Source organism: Kogia breviceps, chromosome 4 (assembly GCF_026419965.1).
Source record: "Kogia breviceps isolate mKogBre1 chromosome 4, mKogBre1 haplotype 1, whole genome shotgun sequence".
Taxonomy (NCBI): Eukaryota; Metazoa; Chordata; class Mammalia; order Artiodactyla; family Physeteridae; genus Kogia; species Kogia breviceps.
The window spans coordinates 143,723,746-143,745,236 of NC_081313.1; the positions used below are offsets into that span (position 1 = coordinate 143,723,746).

The 21,491-nt window shown below is 41.4% G+C and overlaps 1 protein-coding gene across 4 annotated transcripts; it reads right to left on the bottom strand.

The window, feature by feature from the left end:
• Nucleotides 1-1,919: 1,919 nt before the first annotated feature.
• Nucleotides 1,920-21,163, bottom strand: SLC26A2 (solute carrier family 26 member 2). 4 transcript variants are annotated; one of them, XM_059062209.2, is made up of 5 exons: nucleotides 20,913-21,052; nucleotides 20,201-20,345; nucleotides 7,649-7,828; nucleotides 5,237-5,933; nucleotides 1,920-3,696 (listed from the first exon to the last, which is right to left on the bottom strand). In XM_059062209.2, the coding sequence occupies exons 4-5, from the start codon at nucleotides 5,906-5,908 to the stop codon at nucleotides 2,176-2,178; spliced, it is 2,193 nt and encodes a 730-aa protein (XP_058918192.1). In that variant the 5' UTR covers nucleotides 5,909-5,933; nucleotides 7,649-7,828; nucleotides 20,201-20,345; nucleotides 20,913-21,052; the 3' UTR covers nucleotides 1,920-2,175. The 4 variants fall into 4 exon arrangements, with proteins under 4 accessions (XP_058918192.1, XP_058918193.1, XP_058918189.1 ...); XM_059062210.2 differs by having other exon boundaries at nucleotides 20,751-20,995; XM_059062206.2 differs by lacking the exon at nucleotides 20,201-20,345 and having other exon boundaries at nucleotides 20,913-21,163.
• Nucleotides 21,164-21,491: the final 328 nt, after the last annotated feature.

A 21,491-nucleotide genomic window follows, 5' to 3' on the forward strand; every position in this document is an offset into this window, starting at 1 on the left:
ATACAAACAGCAGTTAACATTTCTGAAATTCTAGACTTAAGTTCTAAAAGGATGTTAAAACTCAGGACACTATTACATTTAATCATGATGTCAATCACCTCAAAGACAGAAATCTAGCTCCTAAGAAACTGCTTTGTTTTAATAACAGAAAGGCATTTTTCATGTAAACTGATGGGCAGAGCTCTACCAAAAGAAAAGCAACACTTGCAGTTTATGGAGCCAACAAGAAAGATGGTTCAAAGTCTTCCACTCCAATAGATGCCCTACACATAGGCTTTGCTTCTTATAAATATTTAAACTGTTTAGAATGTAGGAGTGGATTAAAAATGATTTTTCACTTTTGCAATTTTTATCTTGTTTAAAATGGTGTGCTAAATGTTTCAATTTCACATCAACTAGTCTCCTAGTCCTAACTTTGGAAACCTGTTTTTTTTTTCCTCACCCTTAAAAGTACAGATACAGAACTTTAAGCTTTCAATGTCAGACATACTTGCTTTTCAAAAGGAAATATTTCTGGCCCAAAACCTGTGACCAGCTATCATAAATAATAAACCCACAGAACTTAGGTTGTATAAATGTGATGCTTCTAAATTCTCTTACATAATAGTTTGAGGTGGCCTAAAGAGTTAAATGCTGTCACTGTCATCAATATTTATTGTACATCAATAGGGTGCATGGCAGTAAGCATTAGCTTTGTTTCACTAAAACATCTACAATTATTGATGTTCTTTGAAGCACTCTTATCATTTCTATGCATTCTTTTCCATTGGTTACAATAAATGTTTCTTGCAGAGTAAAGATGAACAGCAGCTTCTCAAATAAGAGAAAGACTGTCAATTCCCAGCTGACCCTTGCTAAAATACAATGGTAAAGAAAAAAAAAAATTCACTGCTAAATGAACAGTCTTAAGGGAAGCTGTCAATCATTCCTTTTTGTAATTTGTCCTGAACAGTTTGCCTCAAGCTCATTTAAAAGGCTATATAAAATTGCTGAGTTAGCATTTTGCCTTTTACCTGGCAAACCTGTCACTCACTGGTAATCAGACATAGCAGTTTAGGACAGATTCCACGGGAAACACACTAAATGACTGAAAGTCAAAACAGAGCTTAATGGTAGAGAAATACTCAGAAACAGGGACAGATAGGGATCACAAAAGAGACAGAGGATTCTCATTATGTTGGCTGATTATGAAGAGCTCTTTTCTTACCTACTTACCCTAAACAAAAAGGCTGACTAAAAACATCAGATGTATCATCAAGAGCATTCTGTATAATATGGGGCTGGCTGGTAGGATTTCACAAACCTGCTCAGCCATCAGACTCCTGATAAGACTGTGCCCGAGAGGAATGGTGCTTTCTTATTAAAAGCCAGAGATCCGACTGCCATCTGGGGGGCAAAGACAGGGAATAGAGAATTACCAGTGAGAACAAACTTGTCTAGTTACTACCCCGCGTACCCCAGAAGCCTCTTGACCTGCTGTTAGGAGAGCACACACAACATTCTCTCCCTACTTCCTTTCTACTCCCTCTCCAAAGAGCCATGCCAAACAGGCTCCAGCACTTCTCACGTAAATGCCAACTTTACCCCTTTACCTCCTGGAGGAGGAACAGTCCAGATGCAAATCTCCTAAAACAGGATGGTAATTAAGTTTTGGGGCTACTTTACAATTCAGTTCGATAGATATTTATTTAAGTCCAAGAATATCTCATATTTGTAAGAAAGCTTAAAAGCACAATATTTTCTTCTTTTTGATTCTGCCTAACTAAAAGCTCTGCTGCATCTGTGTATCTACAAAGGCCATCAGTTTCAAAGGAAGAATTCCGTCGAGCCAAAAGGTTAAAATTTCTAGTGTGCAACAATTTCCAGTTCCACAGTATAAAATGTTAAAAAACTTGATTTTTTTTTTTTTTTTTTTTTTTTGTGGTACACGGGCCTCTCGCTGTTGTGGGCTCTCCCGCTGCAGAGCACAGGCTCTGGACTCACAAGCTCAGCAGCCATGGCTCACGGGCCCAGCCGCTCCGTGGCACATGGGATCTTCCCGGACTGGGGCACGAACCTGTGTCCCCTGCATTGGCAGGTGGATTCTCAACCACTGCGCCACCAGGGAAGCCAAAAAAACTTGAAATTTTAACCTCTGGGGCTAGACAGTATTCTTCCTTCTATTTACTTTCTCAGTCAGTCACTGGAAAAACTCAGACCATTGGGAACATACATATCTTTCTGATTTTGAGAGTCTTCTGCAAAAGTCATTGCTTCATATACACTATAAAAGAGAAGGTTTTCTTCTTCCTTTTTGCAATACTCTCCCCGGGCCAGGGAATCCCTCACAGAGGGATTGCATTGAGCCAGCAGAACCTGGATGCCAATGGCTTCATAATCTCTGCGAACTTCTTTCAGTGTATGGATCCCTGCTGTATCTAAAAATTGTATTGCACTACAGTCAACCACTATGGTATGGAACTCTAAGGGATCATGGGAAAGTTGCACTGAAACTTCATCCCGGATTCCACTGAGAGTTGCTGTTTCCTTTTTGATCTTTTTCTTTGCTGCCTTCTTCTGAGCTGCCTTTACTAAGACTGGGTTGAGAGTTTTTTTGTATAAGGAAGATTTAAAATATTCTTTGTTTATGTAGTAGAGAGGGGCTACAAAGCGGAAAATCTTGATGCCTGACTTAGCCTGAAGGTTCTTGTAGGCAGACATGGATTCAAAGATTTCAGACTCTTCCACCACACCAAGCAATGAAGTCTTTGGCTTCTGAGTGCGGAGGATGACACAAAACATAGAAAAACAAACCCCAACAAGCAAGCCTATTTCAGTACTTATCAGTGCAGAGGACAGCATAGTAACAAACCAGATAACTGTATCTGTTCTGCTAATCCTCCACATCTCGGGCAGATCCTTAAATTTAAGTAGGGCTCCCCGGAGATTTACAATAGTGATCACACCAAGGACACTTTTCTGAAGGGAAAAGAATAAAGGAGCTATTACCAAGAGGACCAACAAAAGAACCAGAGCTGTCACCACACCAGAAAGCTGACTTTGACAGCCTGTGGATTCTTTAACCAATGTCTTTGCAAGAGCTGCACTAGTAGCAAAGCAGTGGAAGAAGGAAGGAATGATATTGCAAAAGCCGATGGCATACATTTCCTGATTAGCTTTGACTGTGTAGCCATGTTTCTTGGCAAACATCTCAGAAAGTGATACAGTAATAGCGAACCCAATGATAGAAATAGCTATTGCATCTACAGCCACATTAGGAATTAAGTTCCAGTCCGGTGCTTTGGGTGGCATAAACCCAGTGGGAATATGTCCAGCAATACTGGTATTGTATTTCTCATTTAGTTTTCCAAAATGAGAGGCTAATGTGGCTGCCACAACAACAAAGAGTTCAGTAGGAATAGGTGCCTTAAGTTTGGACCTGAAGCGCTCATTGAGTTCTTTGGTTGGCAAAAGAACCAAAAGGCACAAAAGGCTGGTGATGAGATCACAGATATTGGTCTTATGGATGTTTCTGAAGATATGTATCCAAGTAGTGATGAGTGATCCCACGCCACTACTCCGAGGAAGGCTGAGTCCAAGGAGATACTTGGCCTGAGATGTAAGAACTGTGAAGGAGGCACCAGTGACAAATCCACTCAGCAAGGCATCTGAGAGGTAGACTGAAACAAAGCCCACTTGAAAGAAGCCCATCGCTACCTGGAAGGAAGGATATACAAGTGTTAAATATAAATGGAAAAGAGCTTCTAAATCCTGTACTCCCCTGGTATTTCTTTGTGTGGAGACATACCATCAGAGCACCACAGAATGTTAGAGCTAGAAAAAAAACACAATCATTTATCAATCCTCTCATTTTACAAAGAGAGGGCTCATTTTACTGACACTCAGAGGGCTAAGCAACTTGCCCAAGGTCACAGTGTTACTGACTAGCCCAGACAAGAGCTTAGGATTCCCACCTTCTTGCACAATGTTTCTTAAACTTGAATAAGGTTCAGATCGCTTTGAAAAACAAAAAATTTCTCAAGGATCCATGAGAAATCATAAAAACACAAGTTGGAAAAATTCTAATTTAAAAAACATGTATTTTTCTTTAAATTAGTAAATTTAAATTAGTAAATTCTTTAAATTATTTTTCTTTAAATCAGTAAAATCATTACTGTAAAAGTAAAGTTTTAACTGATAAAACAAAAAACTAGATTCACATCAAAATAGGATCACACTTTAAAAATTATTATAGAATTCTTTAATCTAACTTCAAACTGAGAAACTAGTTTCATCCAATGCATATGTGCTTATGCCATACTGCCTCCCATGTTAATTCTATATCCTCAAAAACATAACATTTTCTTTCTTTCTTTTTCCTCTTCCCAATAATTCCTCAGAGTTCTATGGCACCCTTCCTCATTCTTGGTGAGGCATACTAACAAAAAAGCAAAAATGAACTCTGAGGGGCACAACTCTTCTGCACACCAGCCCCTTCTCCCTCTCCTTCTATCCAAGCACCTAATAAAGTGAGCTCTCGTCCCCCTCCTATATTGGTTCCACGTGTCTGTAACAGAGAAGAGGTTTAACGTTGGCACTGACTCCTGAATGCCAAAAGGCAGAGGCATGATGAAAATGGCAGATTAGTGGATTCTATGGGAGACCCAAAAGAATTTCATTTCTAATCCTTCTCCTGGCTGATAGCATGAAATAGTGGTCCTCAACTTCTTCCCTTCCCAGCAGTCCAAGAAAACTACTATCTTTAGTGAGAGTCACTCATTAGAGCATCAATTCTAAAACAAGGGGGGAAGTCATCTGTAGTTTGAAAAACTCTTGCACTCTTCCTCTCCCAACCCCCATTCTGTTGCCCTCTTCCCTGTTAGTGCTGACTCTGCCAATAACCAACCACAAATAACTTCAAGCAAATCTGATAGTTCTCGATATACAAAATTAAGAAGTTGTACTAGGTGGTCTGAGGTCCCTTTCGGTCTGAATTTTTACAATCAAATAATTAAATTCTGGCTGACTGAAATTCATTGGTTAAGAGGCTGCCTAGGGTTGAGAAAATAGAAGCAGCCTTATCTTACCTGTGGAGTCAAACCAGGGTTTAAATTTTGGCTCTACCTCTTCCATATCCTGAGCATTCAGTAAATGATAGCTTTAATTATTACGATTGCTAAGTTCCCTTACAGATCTGAGATTTCATGCATAGTGATTTCTTTTGCCAGAAACAACCACTTATTCCACTGTTTCTTACCTGATAAACTCCAGCCATAAAGGTTACAGTGCTGCCAACTATAATTGCATAGCAACTTTTGTCACATATCTTGCTTGATGTCTGGCTTAATAATGTGCTCTCATTTGAAACCACTCCTAAAGAAGGAGCAACATGGGCAGTGTCATAGCCAGCTTTGTATAGTTCTCGGTCAACTACTTCACCAATCATAAGGCACAGTACTCCAAAAATGCCCACAGAAATGTGACGGGAGGTACCCAATAGGAAATAAATGAAGCTGGCAAAAAAAGATGTGTACAGACCATAGACAGGTTCTTGGCCAGCCAGGAGAGAATAAGCAATGGATTGGGGCACCAATAAGATGCCCACAATCAAGCCAGACATCACATCTCCTAAAATGTTTTTCTTCAGATTATATTTTGGGAGCCACTGCAAAACAGGAAGGAAGCCAAAAACGATATTTCTGGCTTTGGTTGAACTGCATTGGCAACTCTTCTCTAGTTTTTTGATGACAAATTTCTTGAAGTTAGTATCCGGTTTCTCTTGAGGCTCTAAATGGATCCTAGGATAAGGTCTGCATTGATCATTGGTCTCAAATTGCTGGAAGTCATTACATGATTCCTCTTCATGCTCCAGATGGATCCTAGATGGAGGACTGTATTGGTCATCTTGCTCTTTATTTTTCAAAGACATTTCTGGAGATAGATGTTTCAACCTCCTACCCCAGAGAAAATATGAGGGTTAACTGATTAAGTAATTCTCAGTACTCACACATTTTAACAGTTCTACTTGTCATTCATGAGAGTTAGTTAAGAGAAGTTCACTTAGGGGTAGTATCTTATATTCACTTTCCTTAGTTGAGCCTCATTTGTCTTGATCCAGGAAAAAAGAATCAGACCAAGTTAAAGCAAATAATTCACTGAGTACAGGACTTCCCAAAAGTATAAACTATCAAGGATTCTACTCCATCTCTGCCTAGCTCCCCCTGAAAAGTTTTTCGCCAGAAACGGTATTGGGGTAGTCTGTCTCCTCCTTTCTATATGCTACTAACAGTCTTATTTTCAGATTTTTCACTCCCACAAATACTGCAAAAGAGGATCTGGTCTCAAACCTTGACACCTACCTTACCTGCAAAAGTCCCTGAAACAAGGAAGATGTTTTTTTTGTTTTTATTTTTGTTTTTTCAGGGGGTGGGTCCCTTTTAAGATAACCTACTAGTTGTTGAAAAATAAACAGAAAGAAAATGTGAGTGACAGAGTAAAGATATGTTTTGAGAAAAAAAAAATAAACTAGCACAGAATGCATTTGTGTCTCTGAACAACATGCTCTGGTTTGGTAGGAAAGAAAAGAGAGAAGCTGATAAGAGACTGTTGAAGGAAACAAACATCAACAGCATGCAGTAGGCTGATGGGGCAAGTGTCTGATCTCTGAAAGGTTTTGTTCTATTCTACTTTGTTCTAGTATAGAGTCATGTCTGCCCTATGGGCAGGATCTATATTCATGCAAAGAAAGATTCTCTTTACTATCCTAAGTATACACTCTAAAACATAAGCTGAATGGAGGAATAATGTTGCCCAACACTTCAACTAGGAGGAGATCCAGGTGATCCTGCATCTCCGGGTCCTAAACTATAAAACTACTGCCATAAGATCTACTGATAAGAACTACAGGAAAACAAAGAAGGTAAAAATAAGCAAAAAGAGAGGAGGGACAACAAAAAATAAGTCTTGTAATAAGAGTAAAAGAGAAGGAAAAAGAAACAGACCTTCAGAGGAACAGAGTGTAAACTGCCAAATACTTCACAAATCAGTGGCTTTGCACTGGCTGTTTGCTTAGCTTAGAATGGCCAACCAACTCTCTATCAAGACCCCAATCATTTTTAAAACCCAGTTAAAATGCAATCTCTTCTTCAAAGCACTGACCCCAGCCCAAATGAATCTGTGTCCCATAGCACTTTACGCCTCTGTTACAGTACTAACCATACTTTTGTATCAGTTAAGGAAGAGTCGCTCCAGGTCCTGGAGGAAAGGACATCTTGTTCGTCATTGTAATCATCAACAATGTACAGTAACTCTGAGATAGCAGGCTTACAAAATGTTTGAATGAAGGAAATAATAAATGAATAAACAAATTTATGACTGTGGCCAATAAGAGATAAAATATATTAGACAAAGGACTCGGGTAGTTTCCTGCCTCAGAATTGACAGAAAGATAGGCCCTTGTGAGGTTCTCTAAACCTAATATTGCCAAGATGCCATAATCCAAGACCCATGACCCATTCAAGAACACAATATTTGTCAAAGTAACCCACATTAATTTTGTTTAGGATAAAAGGCCTATAGCTGGTCATCCCACTGAACAAGAGTAAAACAGTAGTTACGTTGATGGTCATGTTAAATAGACAAGGAAGAAAAGATTTAGATGACCACTTACCCTGGGCAGGTCAATCAGATTGGTGAATACACACAGCAGCTCTTCATTCCTCAATGCAACTGATCTATAACTCTCTTCTCACTTCCTACTTTCAGGCCAAGCTAGTTTGAGTGCATTCCTTATGTCCTTCTATTTTGGAATAGTTCTTACTGAGTTCTGGGCCAAAAGGCTTTTCCAAACCTAAAAGAGACATAAGAAAAAACTAACAAAATTCAAATCTTGCCCTATATGGCAGCTAGCTGGAAAGGAAAAAGATAAAAATTAATACTAGAAAGTGCAACAGGGTGATGGAAACTGTAAGAAAGAACTGAAATGTAATAATAAAAGTGAAAAACATGGTAACAGAGATAAAGAATGCCTCTGACAGGACCATCAAACCTGACAGAGCCAAAGAGAGAATCGATGAAATTCAAGATAGGTCAATAGAAATTACCCAAACTAAAACAGAAAGAGAAAAACAGAATTTTTTTAAAAATGAAAAATAATAATTTAAGAGAATATCCAAGAGCTGTGGGATGTATTAAACAATCTAACTTATGCATAATTAGAATCCCAAAAAGAGAAGACAGGGAATGGGTGGAAGGAATATTTGAAGACATAATAGCCAAGAATTTTCCAAAATTAATGACAGATACCAAACTATAGATCCAAGAATCTCTGAGAATACCAAGAAGGACAAATACAAAACTAAACCAAACAACACAGCACCACACACCTACACATATCATATTCAAACTGCTGAAAACAAAAGACAAAGATAAAATTCTAAAGACAGCCAAAGGAAAAAAAAACAAAAACACACTACATACACAGGAACAAAGACATGAATTACAGCAGACTTCTTATTGGAAACCATACAAGCCAGAAGATGGAGTGATACCTTATCACAGAAATGTAACTGTCAACCCAGAATTCTATCCCCAGAGAAAATATTTTTTGAAGGATGAAGAAGAAATAAAAACTTTCTCAGACCAACACTAAGAGAATTTATTGCCAGCAGACCAGCACTACTACACACACACACACACACACACACACACACACACACACACCAGACAAAAACTCAGGTCTACACAGTACCCAACAAATAAAGTCTAAGAAATGGAACAAATGAAAACAATATTTATTTTTAACTAAAAAAATATTTAATTTCTCTAAAAAAAATAACTGTCTAAAGCAAAAATAGAAATGCATTTTTACAGCACATGCAAAATAAAATGCACAAAACAAGAGCACAAAGAATGGTAGGGGGAATTAAGAATTGTAAGGTCTTATACTATATATGAAGTAATATAATACTATTTGAAAGTAGGCTCTGATTAAAGATGTACATTGTAAACTCAAGGGTAACCAATAAATTTTTTTAAGATATAAATAATAAGCTAATTGTGGAGACAAATAGAATCATAAAAAATTCTCAATTAACCCAAAAGAAGAATGAGACCCAAAACAGATAGAACACATTGAAAACAGCTAGCAAGATGGTAGAATTTAATCCAAACATACTAAAAAAATCACATTAAATGTGAATAGTCGGGGCTTCCCTGGTGGCGCAGCGGTTGGGAATCTGCCTGCCAATGCAGGGAACACGGGTCCGATCCCTGGTCCGGGAAGATCCCACATGCCACGGAGCAACTAAGCCTGTGCGCCACAACTACCGAGTCTGCGCTCTAGAGCTCACGAGCCACAACTACTGAAGCCCGTGTGCTGCAACTCCTGAAGCCTGTGCGCCTAGAGCCCATGCTCCGCAACAAGAGAAGCCATCACAATGAGAAGCCCATGCACTGGAATGAAGAGTAGCCCCCACTCACCACAAATAGAGAAAGACCGCGTGCAGCAACAAAAACCCAAAGCAGCCAAAAATAAAATAAATAAAATAAATATTTTAAAAATGTGAATAGTCTAAACATGCCAATTAAACAGATTGCCAGATAAGATTTAAAAAATAAGACCCAACTATATGATGTCTATAAAAAGCCCACTTTAAATATAAAGATATAGATAGATCATAATAAAGTGAAATGTCTTGACCAATTTAGTAATTCATCTAGCTTGTGTAAGTGACTAAACCAGATAATAAAATCCAGATTTTAAGACTCCAAGAATAGCTCTTTTTTTGAGCATGTTACTATTCCTATATTAGCTTTCTCTAACTTCAGGTACTTCTAAACACTTTGAAATTCAGTTATCCTACACATCCCAGTTTCACCTACCTGCTACCCAAAATGACCTGGCACTGACATCTACAAACTTGTGCCCAACTCTCCTTTCTCTATACTAATGGCCATAGTCCTTTTCCATCTCCAGCTCTCAAAAACTTAGGTATTCACTCACAAACAGTCCTAGAAGTGGAAATGATTTAACCATCAGTCTGAATCCAAAAACCATCTATAGTCTTACTGATCCGAGTCACCCCCTAAAATTCTCCTCAAAACTACTTTTTTCCCTTTTTTCAAGCCTATTTGAAAACCCCAAACAATATAAAACTACATTAAAAATTATCTTAAACTAAACTGTAGGTATGACCTCCATACAAATTAAGCTCCTTGAGAGCAAGCTCCATTCTGTTTCATCTTTGTATCCCCTTGAAGTGTCCAAGTATATGCTTTCGAAAATAGGAATGAAAATATTTGATAAACAAATAACTGAAATACAGAAAAAGTAGGATGCAAAGCAATATTTATTTTCAGGTGGAAATATCTACTCTGGAACAAATTTTTCAAGTATCCCTTTTTGCACAAAAATCCTCTCATTCCCCCAGGCCTGTTACTGCTTTCAATTACAGTATTCACCAACTGCTTCATGAAAAATGAAGTTACAGTGTTTATCCTTGAAATATAGTCTATAGCCAGACTCCCATTTTCAGAAAGTTGGAATACATACTATATATTCCATGAAATTCAGTAAAATAGGATTCTCCTGTATCATCTAGGGTAGTTTTTCCCTTTATCAACATTGATAATTGAGAGTTCAAGTGAAACACTTGAACCTTCCACATTACCTTGCAGGAACTGGAGGGAAAAAACAACAAAACATTTTGAAAAATACATTTACATATTCATATATTAAAGTATAATGGCAGTTCAGGCAACACAAAAAGGAAAAACATTTCTGTACTTTCTTCTTTAATTAGGCACATGCAGTGTGACTACTTAGAAAGCTGTCTTACCCTGGTGACTAAACAGCAGCACTGGCACTGTTTCCCATGTGAATTACTGAGTGTCTAAGAGAACTGAACTAAAAGAGAGGGATATCCCTTCTATGTAAGCCTGACAGTGGTCAGCCAACTTCTTTTTGAAATTTTGCAGATATAAGAGAAACAATGTCTACTTTTGGTAAGTAATTACAGCATATAATTTTAACCAATAGTGCATATGAAACAGTTCTGCAATTTGTGAAACTGAAATGCCTTTTTGGAAGGCAACAGTGTTCAGAGACTGGTAAAGTCTGCCTCTGAAACATAACGGTTCCATATTCATGCTCTGCTCTGTGTATGTATGCCACAACTCACTGCTAAATAAAACTGAAGCTGCCAACTACTAGGATCAGAGCATCTAAGCAGGGAAGAAATCTGCAAGAGATAGAACAGTTTAGAAAGGCTTCTAGGGAACAAGATATCTCACCTGGGATCTGAAGTCTGGGTCGGAGATGAAAGAATGAGGAAAGGACTTGGAAAACGGATGAGGGAAAAGGAAACACAAATAGCAATAGTTCTGGGGTTGGAGGGAAAGAATGAGAAATAGTATGATACGTTTAGAGCAGCAGATGCATATGGGAAATCAATAGGAGAAGTGGCAAAGGTACCTAGGGGAGATTCTGGAAGGCTTTTATGCCAGGTTAAGAAAGGTAGACTTTCACCTGCAGACAGTACGTAGGCGCTGAAGGTTTTCGAGAAAATCACTTACTGTATCACTCATTTGACAATAATTATCTTATTACATCTTCTGGTCTGTTACGTTATTCAATTCTTTTTCAAGCAAGCAAGTAATATTTTCCTTTTTTGCCCTTTATGAATAAAAATTAGTTTAAGATTTTTTTATTTTTATAAATTTATTTATTTTTATTTATTTATTTTTGGCTGCATTGGGTCCTCACTGCTGCGCGCGGGCTTTCTCTAGTTGCGGCGAGTGGGGGCTACTCTTGGTTGAGGTGTGCGGGCTTCTCTCATTGCAGTGACTTCTCTTGCTGTGGAGCACAGGCTCTAGGTGCACACGCTTCAGTAGATGTGGCTCGTGGGCTCTAAAGCGCAGGCTCAGTAGTTGTGGTGCACGGGCTTAGCTGCTCTGTGGCATGTGGGATCTTCCCAGACCAGGGCTCGAACCCGTGTCCCCTGAATTGGCAAGCGGATTCTTAACCACTGCACCACCAGGGAAGTCCCTAAGATTATTTTAGAAAAAAAAACCTAAACCATAAACAGGTAAAACCAAGACAGAGTCTCCATTTACACTGTCCCATTTGATCCTCCAACTCACTGTTGTCAGACAAGTTCAGGAAAGATAACAGCATTGTAAGGCCCGGGAAGCTAAGGATGAGCAAAGGCTTCTGTATCCATCTCCATCCCACTTACAGGTGCCTGCAACCAGGACGGCTGGAGCCCAGGCCACTGTTTCTTTGCCCTAGACTAGGAAGTTAATACTGTGAGAGGACTGCCCCCCACCAGAGATGAAAATTCAGACCCATCTTTGTTCTGTGAAGTGCCAACAAGCCTTCCAAGGATGGACTGGTTAACTTTCTATGTGAGCGCCTACAGACTGGGTACTAGCCTGCTTATTACTGTAAGCTAACCACTGTGCTAGACACAATGCATCAGAACCTAGACTACAAATCTAGGAGTCAATATTTCTTTTCCTTATCCTCCCTGACACCCACATAGTAAGTCCTGTCTTCTCTACCATGAGTAATATATCCATCCTCTCCCCACTGCCCAAAGTATCTGGAATCCAATCACTTCTCACTACCCTTCACCATCAGATCTCACGTGGGCTACTCCAATACCTTATAATGTCTGAACCCTGCCCACCTCTCCACCCTCATTTTCTACTGGCCTTCTTGTTGTTCCTGAAACATGGCAAGTTGATTCCCTTCTTAGGGTCTTTGCACTTGCTCAAGTTCTCTGCCTGGAACAATCACACCCTCAGATCTCTGCAGGCCTTTTCTCATCCTTCATGCCTTAGCTTATATATCCTCTCCATACAATGGCCTTCCTTGACCATCACAAATAAATAATACTGCCACTCCATCATTCCCTAAACCCTCATCTGGCTTTATTTTCTTCACAGCACTTTCATAGAGACTTTTGAAGTTATATTATGTATTTAAACTTTTAAAAAACTATTATTTATAGTCTTTCTCATATCTACTGTATCCCCAGTACCAAGAAGAATGCTTAGCACATAGTAGGAGATCAGTAAATTCTTATGAAAATGAATAAGAAACCCAGTTTCTACCCACAATCAGTGAGTTAAGACAGATTTATAAACAGATAAACTATAACATTCTAAGTGCCATAACAGAGGTTTGGCATACTCTGAGAGAGCAGAGAATAGTCTGTAGGCCAATGTGTGGAAGTTGCAAAGTAAGAAAAGAAAGGAAACTCAGGCAAGGGAAGGGTCCCAGGAAAACCCAAGACCCAGGAAGAAGTCACCTAGATTGCCAGATTCCTGGGGTGAAATTGCATGCGGCAAGACTGGAGTGAGGGACTTCCCTGGTGGCGCAGTAGTTAAGAATCCACCTGCCAATGCAGGGGACATGGGTTCGATCCCTGGTCTGGGAAGATCCCACTTGCTGTGGAATAACTAAGCCTGTGCGCCACAACTACTGAGCCTGCACCCTAGAGCCCATGTGCCGCAACTACTCAGCCCACATGCCACAACTGCTGAAGCCTGTGTGCCTAGAGCCCATGCTCCGCAGCAAGGGGAGCCACAACAATGAGAAGCCCACTCACCGCAACAAAGAGTAGCCCCCGCTCGCCGCAACTAAAGAGAGCCTGCACGCAGCAATGAAGACCCAACACAGCCAAAAATAAAATTTAAAAAAAAAAAAAAAAAAGACCAAGTGAAAGATCAGTTTCTTATGTAATCCCTTGTCAGCCTGGACTTCACCCTGTAAACTATGGCTGACAAAGGCATAAATTCTAAGACAGGGCAGGAATGGAGGTTTGACATTTCAGTGGTGCAATTAGACACGTGATGGTGCTTAAAGGAGATGGACACATCTACCATGAATTCTGAGGTGGACCACACAAAAGAATAGTGCACGGGAATATGGAGGAGGAAATGGAAAGATAAGAGGCAACAAAAAGTTTGACTTATATTTCATAGGTTTGAGATTTCTATTAGATATCCAAATGAGAATGTCCAGTAAGCAATTAGAAATGGGGGTGTCAAGCATCGGAGAGAAGCCAAAAGTGAAAAAATAAATGGTGAGGGGAAGAGTATATAGGTCATCAGCACATAAATAGTATCTCATTTTTCTCTGAATTCCCATTGTTTAGATGCTTAACAAATGTCAGCTGAATATATGCTTTATCTTCCCAACTAGATTAAGAATTATTCAAGGAGATATTTTATACTTTTTGTGAACTCTCACAACACCCTGCATAGAACTGGGCACCCAGGAGGCACTTAATAAGTCTTCTGTTGATGGATAGAGTGGTTTTTATTTTCAAAAGTTATTTTAACAAAAAAATATTTTTTTTCAAAAATAATTAACTGACTTTTGAAAGATAATTAATACATTGCACTGGGAATGTAAAATGGTACAAACACTGTAGAAAACAGTTCAGTAGTTCCTCAAACAGTTAAACGCAATTACTATATGACCCAGCAATTACACTCTTAGGTATATCTCCAAAAGAAGTGAAAACAGGGATCGAACAAATACTTGTACACAAACGTTCATAACAGTATTATTCACAATAGTCAAAAGGTGGAAACAACCCAAGTATCCATCAACAGATGAATGGAAAAAAAAATTATGGTCTAAGCCACACAATGAAATATTATTTAGCCATTTGAAAGAAACGAAGTTCAGGGATTTCCCTGGTGGTCCAGTGGTTAAGACTCTGTGCTCCCAATGCAGGGGGCCCAAGTTCAATCCCTGGTCAAGGAACTAGATCCCACATGCCGCAACTAAAAAAGATCCTGCATGCCACAACTAAAGACCCAATGCAGCCAAATAAATAAATAAATATTTTAAAATAAATAAATAAAAGAAATTAAGTTCTGATACTCTTCATCTGCAACACAGATGAGTGAAAGAAGCCAGACACAAAAGGACAAATATTATATAATTCCACTTATATTAAATATCTAGAATAGGCAAATTTATAGAGACAGAAAATAGATTAGAGGTTACCAGGGACTGGGAGGAATGGAGAGTTATTGCTTAACGGTTACAGAGTTGCTGTTTCAAGTTTTGGGAATAGATAGTAGTGATGGTTACACAACATTGAGAATGTACTTAATGCTACTGAACTGTACCTTTAAAATGGTTTAAATGGCCAATGTTATGTTATATATATATTAACATACACAAAGCCAGGAGAGAAAGCATAGTATTGCAAGGTTCTTACACTATACATGAAATGGTATAATATCACTTGAAGGCAAACTGTGATAGTTAAAGATGCATACTATATTGGGACTTCCCTGGTGGCACAGTGGTTAAGAATCCGCCTGCCAATGCAGGGGACACGGGTTCGAGCCCCGGTTGGGGAAGATCCAACATGCCGCAGAGCAACTAAGCCCATGCGCCACAACTACGGAGCCTGTGAGCTACAACTACTGAGTCTGCATGCCACAACTACTGAAGCCCACGTGCCTAGAGCCTGTGCTCCGCAACAGAGAAGCCACCACAATGAGAAGCCCGCGCACCGCAACGAAGAGTAGCCCCTGCTCGCTGCAACTAGAGAAAGCCTGCACGCAGCAATGAATACCCAACGCAGCCACAAATAAATAATTTTTTAAAGATGCATACTATAAATTCTAATGTAATCCCATTAATAACGAAGAGTTATGGCTAATAAACAATGGAGATAAAATGGAATTACAGAAAATACTAAATAATCCAAAAGAAGACAGAGAAGGGGATATAAACAGCTACTATATAAAATAACCTCAATCTAAGGTTTGCGGAAAACTTGAGAAGTTATTTTTTTTTGGCTGCACTGGGTCTTTGTTGCTGCGCACAGGCTTTCTCTAGTTGCAGCGAGCGGGGGCTGCTCTCCGTTGTGGTGCGCAGGCTTCTCATTGCGGTGGTTTCTCTTGCTGCAGAGCACGGGCTCTAGGCGCGCGGGCTTCAGTAGTTGTGACAGGCGGGCTCAGTAGATGTGGTGCATGGGCTTAGCTGCTCTGCAGTATGTGGGATCTTCCCGGACCAGGGCTTGAACCTGTGTCCCCAGCATTGGCAGGTGGATTCTTAACCACTACACGCCACCAGGGAAGTCCCAAGAAGTCTTAGCATTAGCCTAATATTAATGTGAATAAGTCATCTACCAAAAAAAAATCTCTTCTCCTAAGTGGAAAATTCCAGTTAAACTAGGCTGGAATAGGTGTGGACTATATAGTTCAGAAATAATTTTCCAGTACTCACACAGCTTATAAGCAGTAGAACCATGACGAGAATCAAGACCTGTCTGATTCAAACCTACTCTCTGTCTCTGGACTGCTTATTTTGAAGCTTTTCAAATATTCAGAAAAGTTGAAAGAATGATACATGGAACACCTTATTCACAATTCACCCATTTAACAATATACCAATTGTTAATGTTTTGCTACATTTGCACTACTTCTGCACTCTTCATACACTCAGGTTGGTTCGTTTGGGTTTTTTTTTTTCCCCTCAACTATTTGAAAGTTGCAGACATACTTCAGCCTTAAAACACTGAATTGAACCAACGTTTTTAACCACCATCCCATGTTGCATCTTCTGCAAGAGAAGCATTCGTTAACAACATGGCATCAAACCATTTCGATACACTCTTCAAAAATCTGCAATGGCTCTCCACCTCCTACTGAATATAGTCAAATAACTTTAGTATAGTCTTCTCTCTGTGAATGAGCCTGCAACTGCCTTTCTCTTGCTTCTTTTCATGCACCAGTGTTCCAATCACCAGTCCATGAAAATACTAATAAACATCCTTTGCCCTTTGGGGCCCTTGCTCATGTCGTTCCTTCAGTCGGGGATGTCTTTCCCTTCTATGTCCATCTATCTTGGTCCTTTTTCTAATCTTTTAAGTCCCACCTCAAATGACATAGGAGAAGAGGGCTGAAACTTCTTAGGCTATGCTTCCCCAACATATGACATACAGCTATTTAGCACTCAAGTTTACATGTGTCTCAAACGGGAGCATCACTTTAGGGCAGACACCAAGTCATCCTCGTGTCTACATAACCCAGAACCTAACACAATGCCTCCCACTTGCTATGTATGGTTACAGATCTATGTTTATTGAAATGAACAAATAGGTGAAGTTTCAAGTTAATATAATGAAGCCAAAAAAAAATTCCTTGTTTTCCAGTTATCACAAATGATTAACAATGCCCGTTTATTTCTGTGATGCAAAAAGAAGAACTACCACAAGGCTTATATCAGTAGTATAAGCACTATGATATATATTTTCTTGTATAAAGCCCAATATAAGACAAAAGAATAAAATACCCAAGAGGAAAATAGCTTAATGTAAAACCATGGTAAAATAATTAAATAGTTCCTTGTATAGTAATTCACTGCTTTCAAAAAGATTTCATCTAGGGCTTCCCTGGTGGTGCAGTGGTTGAGAGTCCGCCTGCCGATGCAGGAGATACGGGTTCGTGCCCCGGTCCGGGAAGATCCCACATGCCGCGGAGCGGCTGGGACCGTGAGCCATGGCCGCTGAGCCTGCGCGTCCGGAGCCTGTGCTCCGCAACGGGAGAGGCCACAGCAGTGAGAAGCCCGCGTACCACAAAAAAAAAAAAAAAAAAAAAAAAAAAAAGATTTCATCTAAATAACAAAAACAAAAAAAGAAAGAAAAAAAGAAAAAAATTTAATAAAATTTTTAAAAAGATTTCATCTACTTCTCCCACTTGCCTCCTCAGTAAATCTGAGAATCAGAGTATGAATTCCTATTCTCCAGTATGAAAAACATCGAAGTTTAGTCACTTGCTCAACTGGTAGGACCAGATTCTCAGTCCTCATCTTCCAATTTCCAAGCTTAGATCTCTTCTAAAATACCACATGACCCCCAAATTTATTTTCTTGCTAAGAGGTCTTAGGAGCTAGTTCAAAGCAATAATTTTATGGCCAAGTGCTCACCTCATTTCTGAGCCTATTATTAATTTTAATAATTAATACAGTTCACACTTGTATCCCCAGTACCTTGAAACATGTAGAGCACCTAATAAGTGCTTAACAAATATTTGTTGAGTGAATGGACAAATAATAGTTTAAGAGCTATGTGGTAAAGGGCTTCCCTGGTGGCGCAGTAGTTAAGAATCCACCTGCCAGTGCTGGGGACACAGGTTCAAGCCCTGGTCCGGGAAGATCCCACATGCTGTGGAGAAACTAAGACCGTGTGCCACAACTACTGAGCCTGCGCTCTAGAGCCTGCGAGCCACAACTACTGAGCCCACATGCCACAACTACTGAAGCCCATTCGCCTAGAGCCCATGCTCCACAACAAGAGAAGCCACTGCAATGAGAAGTCCAGCACCACAACAAAGAGTAGCTCCCACTCATTGCAACTAGACCCGAGGGAGGGAGGGAGGGAGGGAGGGAGGGAGGGAGGGAGGGAGGGAGGGAGAGAAAGAAAGAAAGAATACGCCTGCCAATGCAGGGGACATGGGTTTGAGCTCTGGTCAGGAAAGATGCCACATGCCTCAGAGCAGCTAAGCCCGTGTGCCACAACTACTGAACCTGCACTCTAGAGCCCGCGAGCCACAACTACTGAAGCCTGTGCACCTAGAGCCCGTGCTCCACAACGAGAGAAGCCACCACAGTGAAAAGCCAGCGCACCGCAATGAAGAGTAGCCCCTGCTCACTGCAACTAGAGAACGCCCGCGTGCAGCAACAAAGACCCAACGCAGCCAAAAAAAAAGAATAAATAAAATAAATTTTAGAAATACGTATTTAAAAAATCTTTTAAAAAAAGACCTATGTGGTGAAGAAAAAGCAGTTACTCCTCCCCCTCCACCCCCATATACCATAACCAAGTTTGTGTCAAGAAATTAGTCTGGGGCTTCCCTGGTGGCGCAGTGGTTAAGAATCTGCCTGCCAATGCAAGGGACACGGGTTCAAGCCCTGGCCTGGGAAGATCTCACATGCTGCAGAGCAACTAAGCCTGTGTGCCACAACTACTGAGCCTGTGCTCTAGAGCCTGCAAGCCACAACTACTGAGCTCACATGCCACAACTACTGAAGCCTGTGCACCTAGAGCCCATGCTCCGCAACAAGAGAAGCCACCGCAATGAGAAGCCTGCGCACCACAACAAAGAGTAGCCCCCGCTCGCCGCAACTAGAGAAAGCCTGCGCACAGCACCAAAGACCCAACATATCCAAAAATAAATAAATTTATTTTTAAAACAAACAAACAAAAAAAACCATACTAAAGGGCTTCCCTGGTGGTGCAGTGCTTGAGAGTCCGCCTGCCGATTCAAGGGACACGGGTTCGTGCCCCGGTCCGGGAAGATCCCACATGCCGCAGAGCGGCTGGGACCGTGAGCCATGGCCGCTGAGCCTGCGCGTCCGGAGCCTGTGCTCTGCAACGGGAGAGGCCACAACAGTGAGAGGCCTGCATACCACACACACACACCAAAAAAAAAAAAAAAAAAAAAAAAAAAATTAGTCTGGCAATCATCTACCTGGGGGTTTATACTCATTAAAAGTAATATCAATGCACAAAATGACCCCTAGTGAATCTAATCTAGTCACCAAATCCCTGAATAGGTCATCTCTAGATCTTCCTCCAGGAGGCAGCAAATTATAGTACAATACAATGATATCAAACATGAAGATCTGTTAAAATGCAGATTCTCAGACAAATCCAGGGATGAGATCCAAGACTGCTCCCTGGGTGATTCTGAGTCAGTGGGCTGAGGGCCTATTTGGAGAATCATTAGGTATGTTCTGGAGTCAGACAGATCTCTATTCAGATCCCAGCTACACTGTTCAACAGCTGTATGACACTGACTGAAACATTTCATTTTACTCAGCATTAATTTCTCACCTGTAAAATGGGGATAACATTACTCAACTTGCAGGGTTGTTTTAAAACTAACCCAAGTAAAGTACCTAGCACAGCGCCTGGCACATAGCATTTGCTCAGTAAATGACAGCTACTAGTCTCCATCCATTGAGATTACTGAAGAAAAAAAAAGGGGGGGGGCTTATTTCTTGCCAACAGCTTTGGCTCTCCATTTCTTGACTCAACTTTCAAAGACAAGAACTTCTGCTTAACCCAGTACTGGATATCACATTAGTTCCAGATTTCACATAAAAAGCCTTAGGGACAAGGAGGAAAAAGGTACTAGAATGAGTGCCAGAAAGGAGTTTAAGTCCTGAATGCGTCTAACTCACCGTGGTCCCCAATCTGTGCAAGGAAGGGCCCAGCCTAATAGTCTCTGAGTTTGGTAAAGCTGGGTACAAGTCCTAGTTCTGCAAATGACTTGCTGTGTAATTTCCAGCAAGGCTCTGTCCCTCTGTGTCCTTTCAGTGTCTCCATCTATCCAGTGAAAGAATTTCAACTTAAGTCTATGAGTCTCGAAAAACTACAGGTCCTGATTTGTACTTAACCAGGTGTGTGGTTTTAAAAACCAAGGTAATCAAGTCCTCTCTCCTGCCCAAGTCTCAGTTCCCCCATCTGTCTAAGGTGGTGGTGGCGGCTCTTATCTCCTTGGTCCTGCTCCCAGATATCTGGGTTCGAGAAGGCACTACGAGGACTCTGGTGGAAGAGCCGCACCGTTACCAGAGGGGTGCGGGGCACCCGGCGCGAAGTGTGGGGTGGTGGGTGGGCAGCCCTCTGCCGTCGGAGTTGGGTCGGGATCACCCGGGTTGGGGGAGTGGGGCTTTGACGCTGGCCCTGCCTCCGCCCCTACCGACAGAGGAAATAACTCCTACGCACACCCACCTCGCACGGCCCAGCCACGACCGCCCGCGGCTACCGTTGGTGTGCGCTTCCTTCCACCACACGTGGGTCACAGGCGAGGACGACCCCAAGAGAGGCCCGCTGACCACGGGAAGGCCGGCACCGCTGTCTCCCCCGCGTCTCTAGTCCCTCCCCTCTCCTCACCTCTCGAGTCCAGGCCGCCCCGTACGACCAGGATCCAAGGCGCGTCCTCTGCCGCCGCGGTGCTGAGGGGATAGGGTGGCGCGGGCAGAAGCAGCCCACTCCCGGGCCTGACTCCCTTTAACCCGCCAGCCCCCTTGCCCGCCCATCGCCCGGCCCCTGGAGGAGGCGGAGCCCAGGGGAGCTGCGAGAAGGAACCGACCGGGAGGCGCCGAAGGCAACTCTAACAGCGAAAGTTCAGCACGCACAGTCACGTGGCACCGCGAAAGAACGACGCGGCTGTTAGCCAATGACGCGGCCAGGACAGGCAAGGGTGCGGCCCCCTGGCCGCTTTCCTCCTTGCAATTGGCTGCCCTGTACAGAAGGAGCCACGCGTCCCTGATTCTAAGGGAGATTCCTCCGCACTGAGATGAATCATCTTCTAAGTGAGCAGATTGCTGGTTCTCCGCCTTAACCCCGAGGGTATTGCGAGGAATCAGTATCAAGGGAAACGCGAAAATGCTCTAACGAGATCTGTAAACTGCTCTTTGTTTGCGAGGGGTGTCGTCTTCATCTTCGACTCCTTGGGACCCCCGTTCCCAC

What these genes read in the sequence shown, in the direction of transcription:
- SLC26A2 (XM_059062206.2), bottom strand. Translation starts at nt 5,908, where the DNA reads ATGTCTTTGAAAAATAAAGAGCAAGATGACCAATACAGTCCTCCATCT. An exon ending in TTATGGCTGGAGTTTATCAG is followed by an intron (nt 3,697 to 5,236) that starts GTAAGAAACAGT and finishes CCTTCCTTCCAG; the next exon opens with GTAGCGATGGGCTTCTTTCA.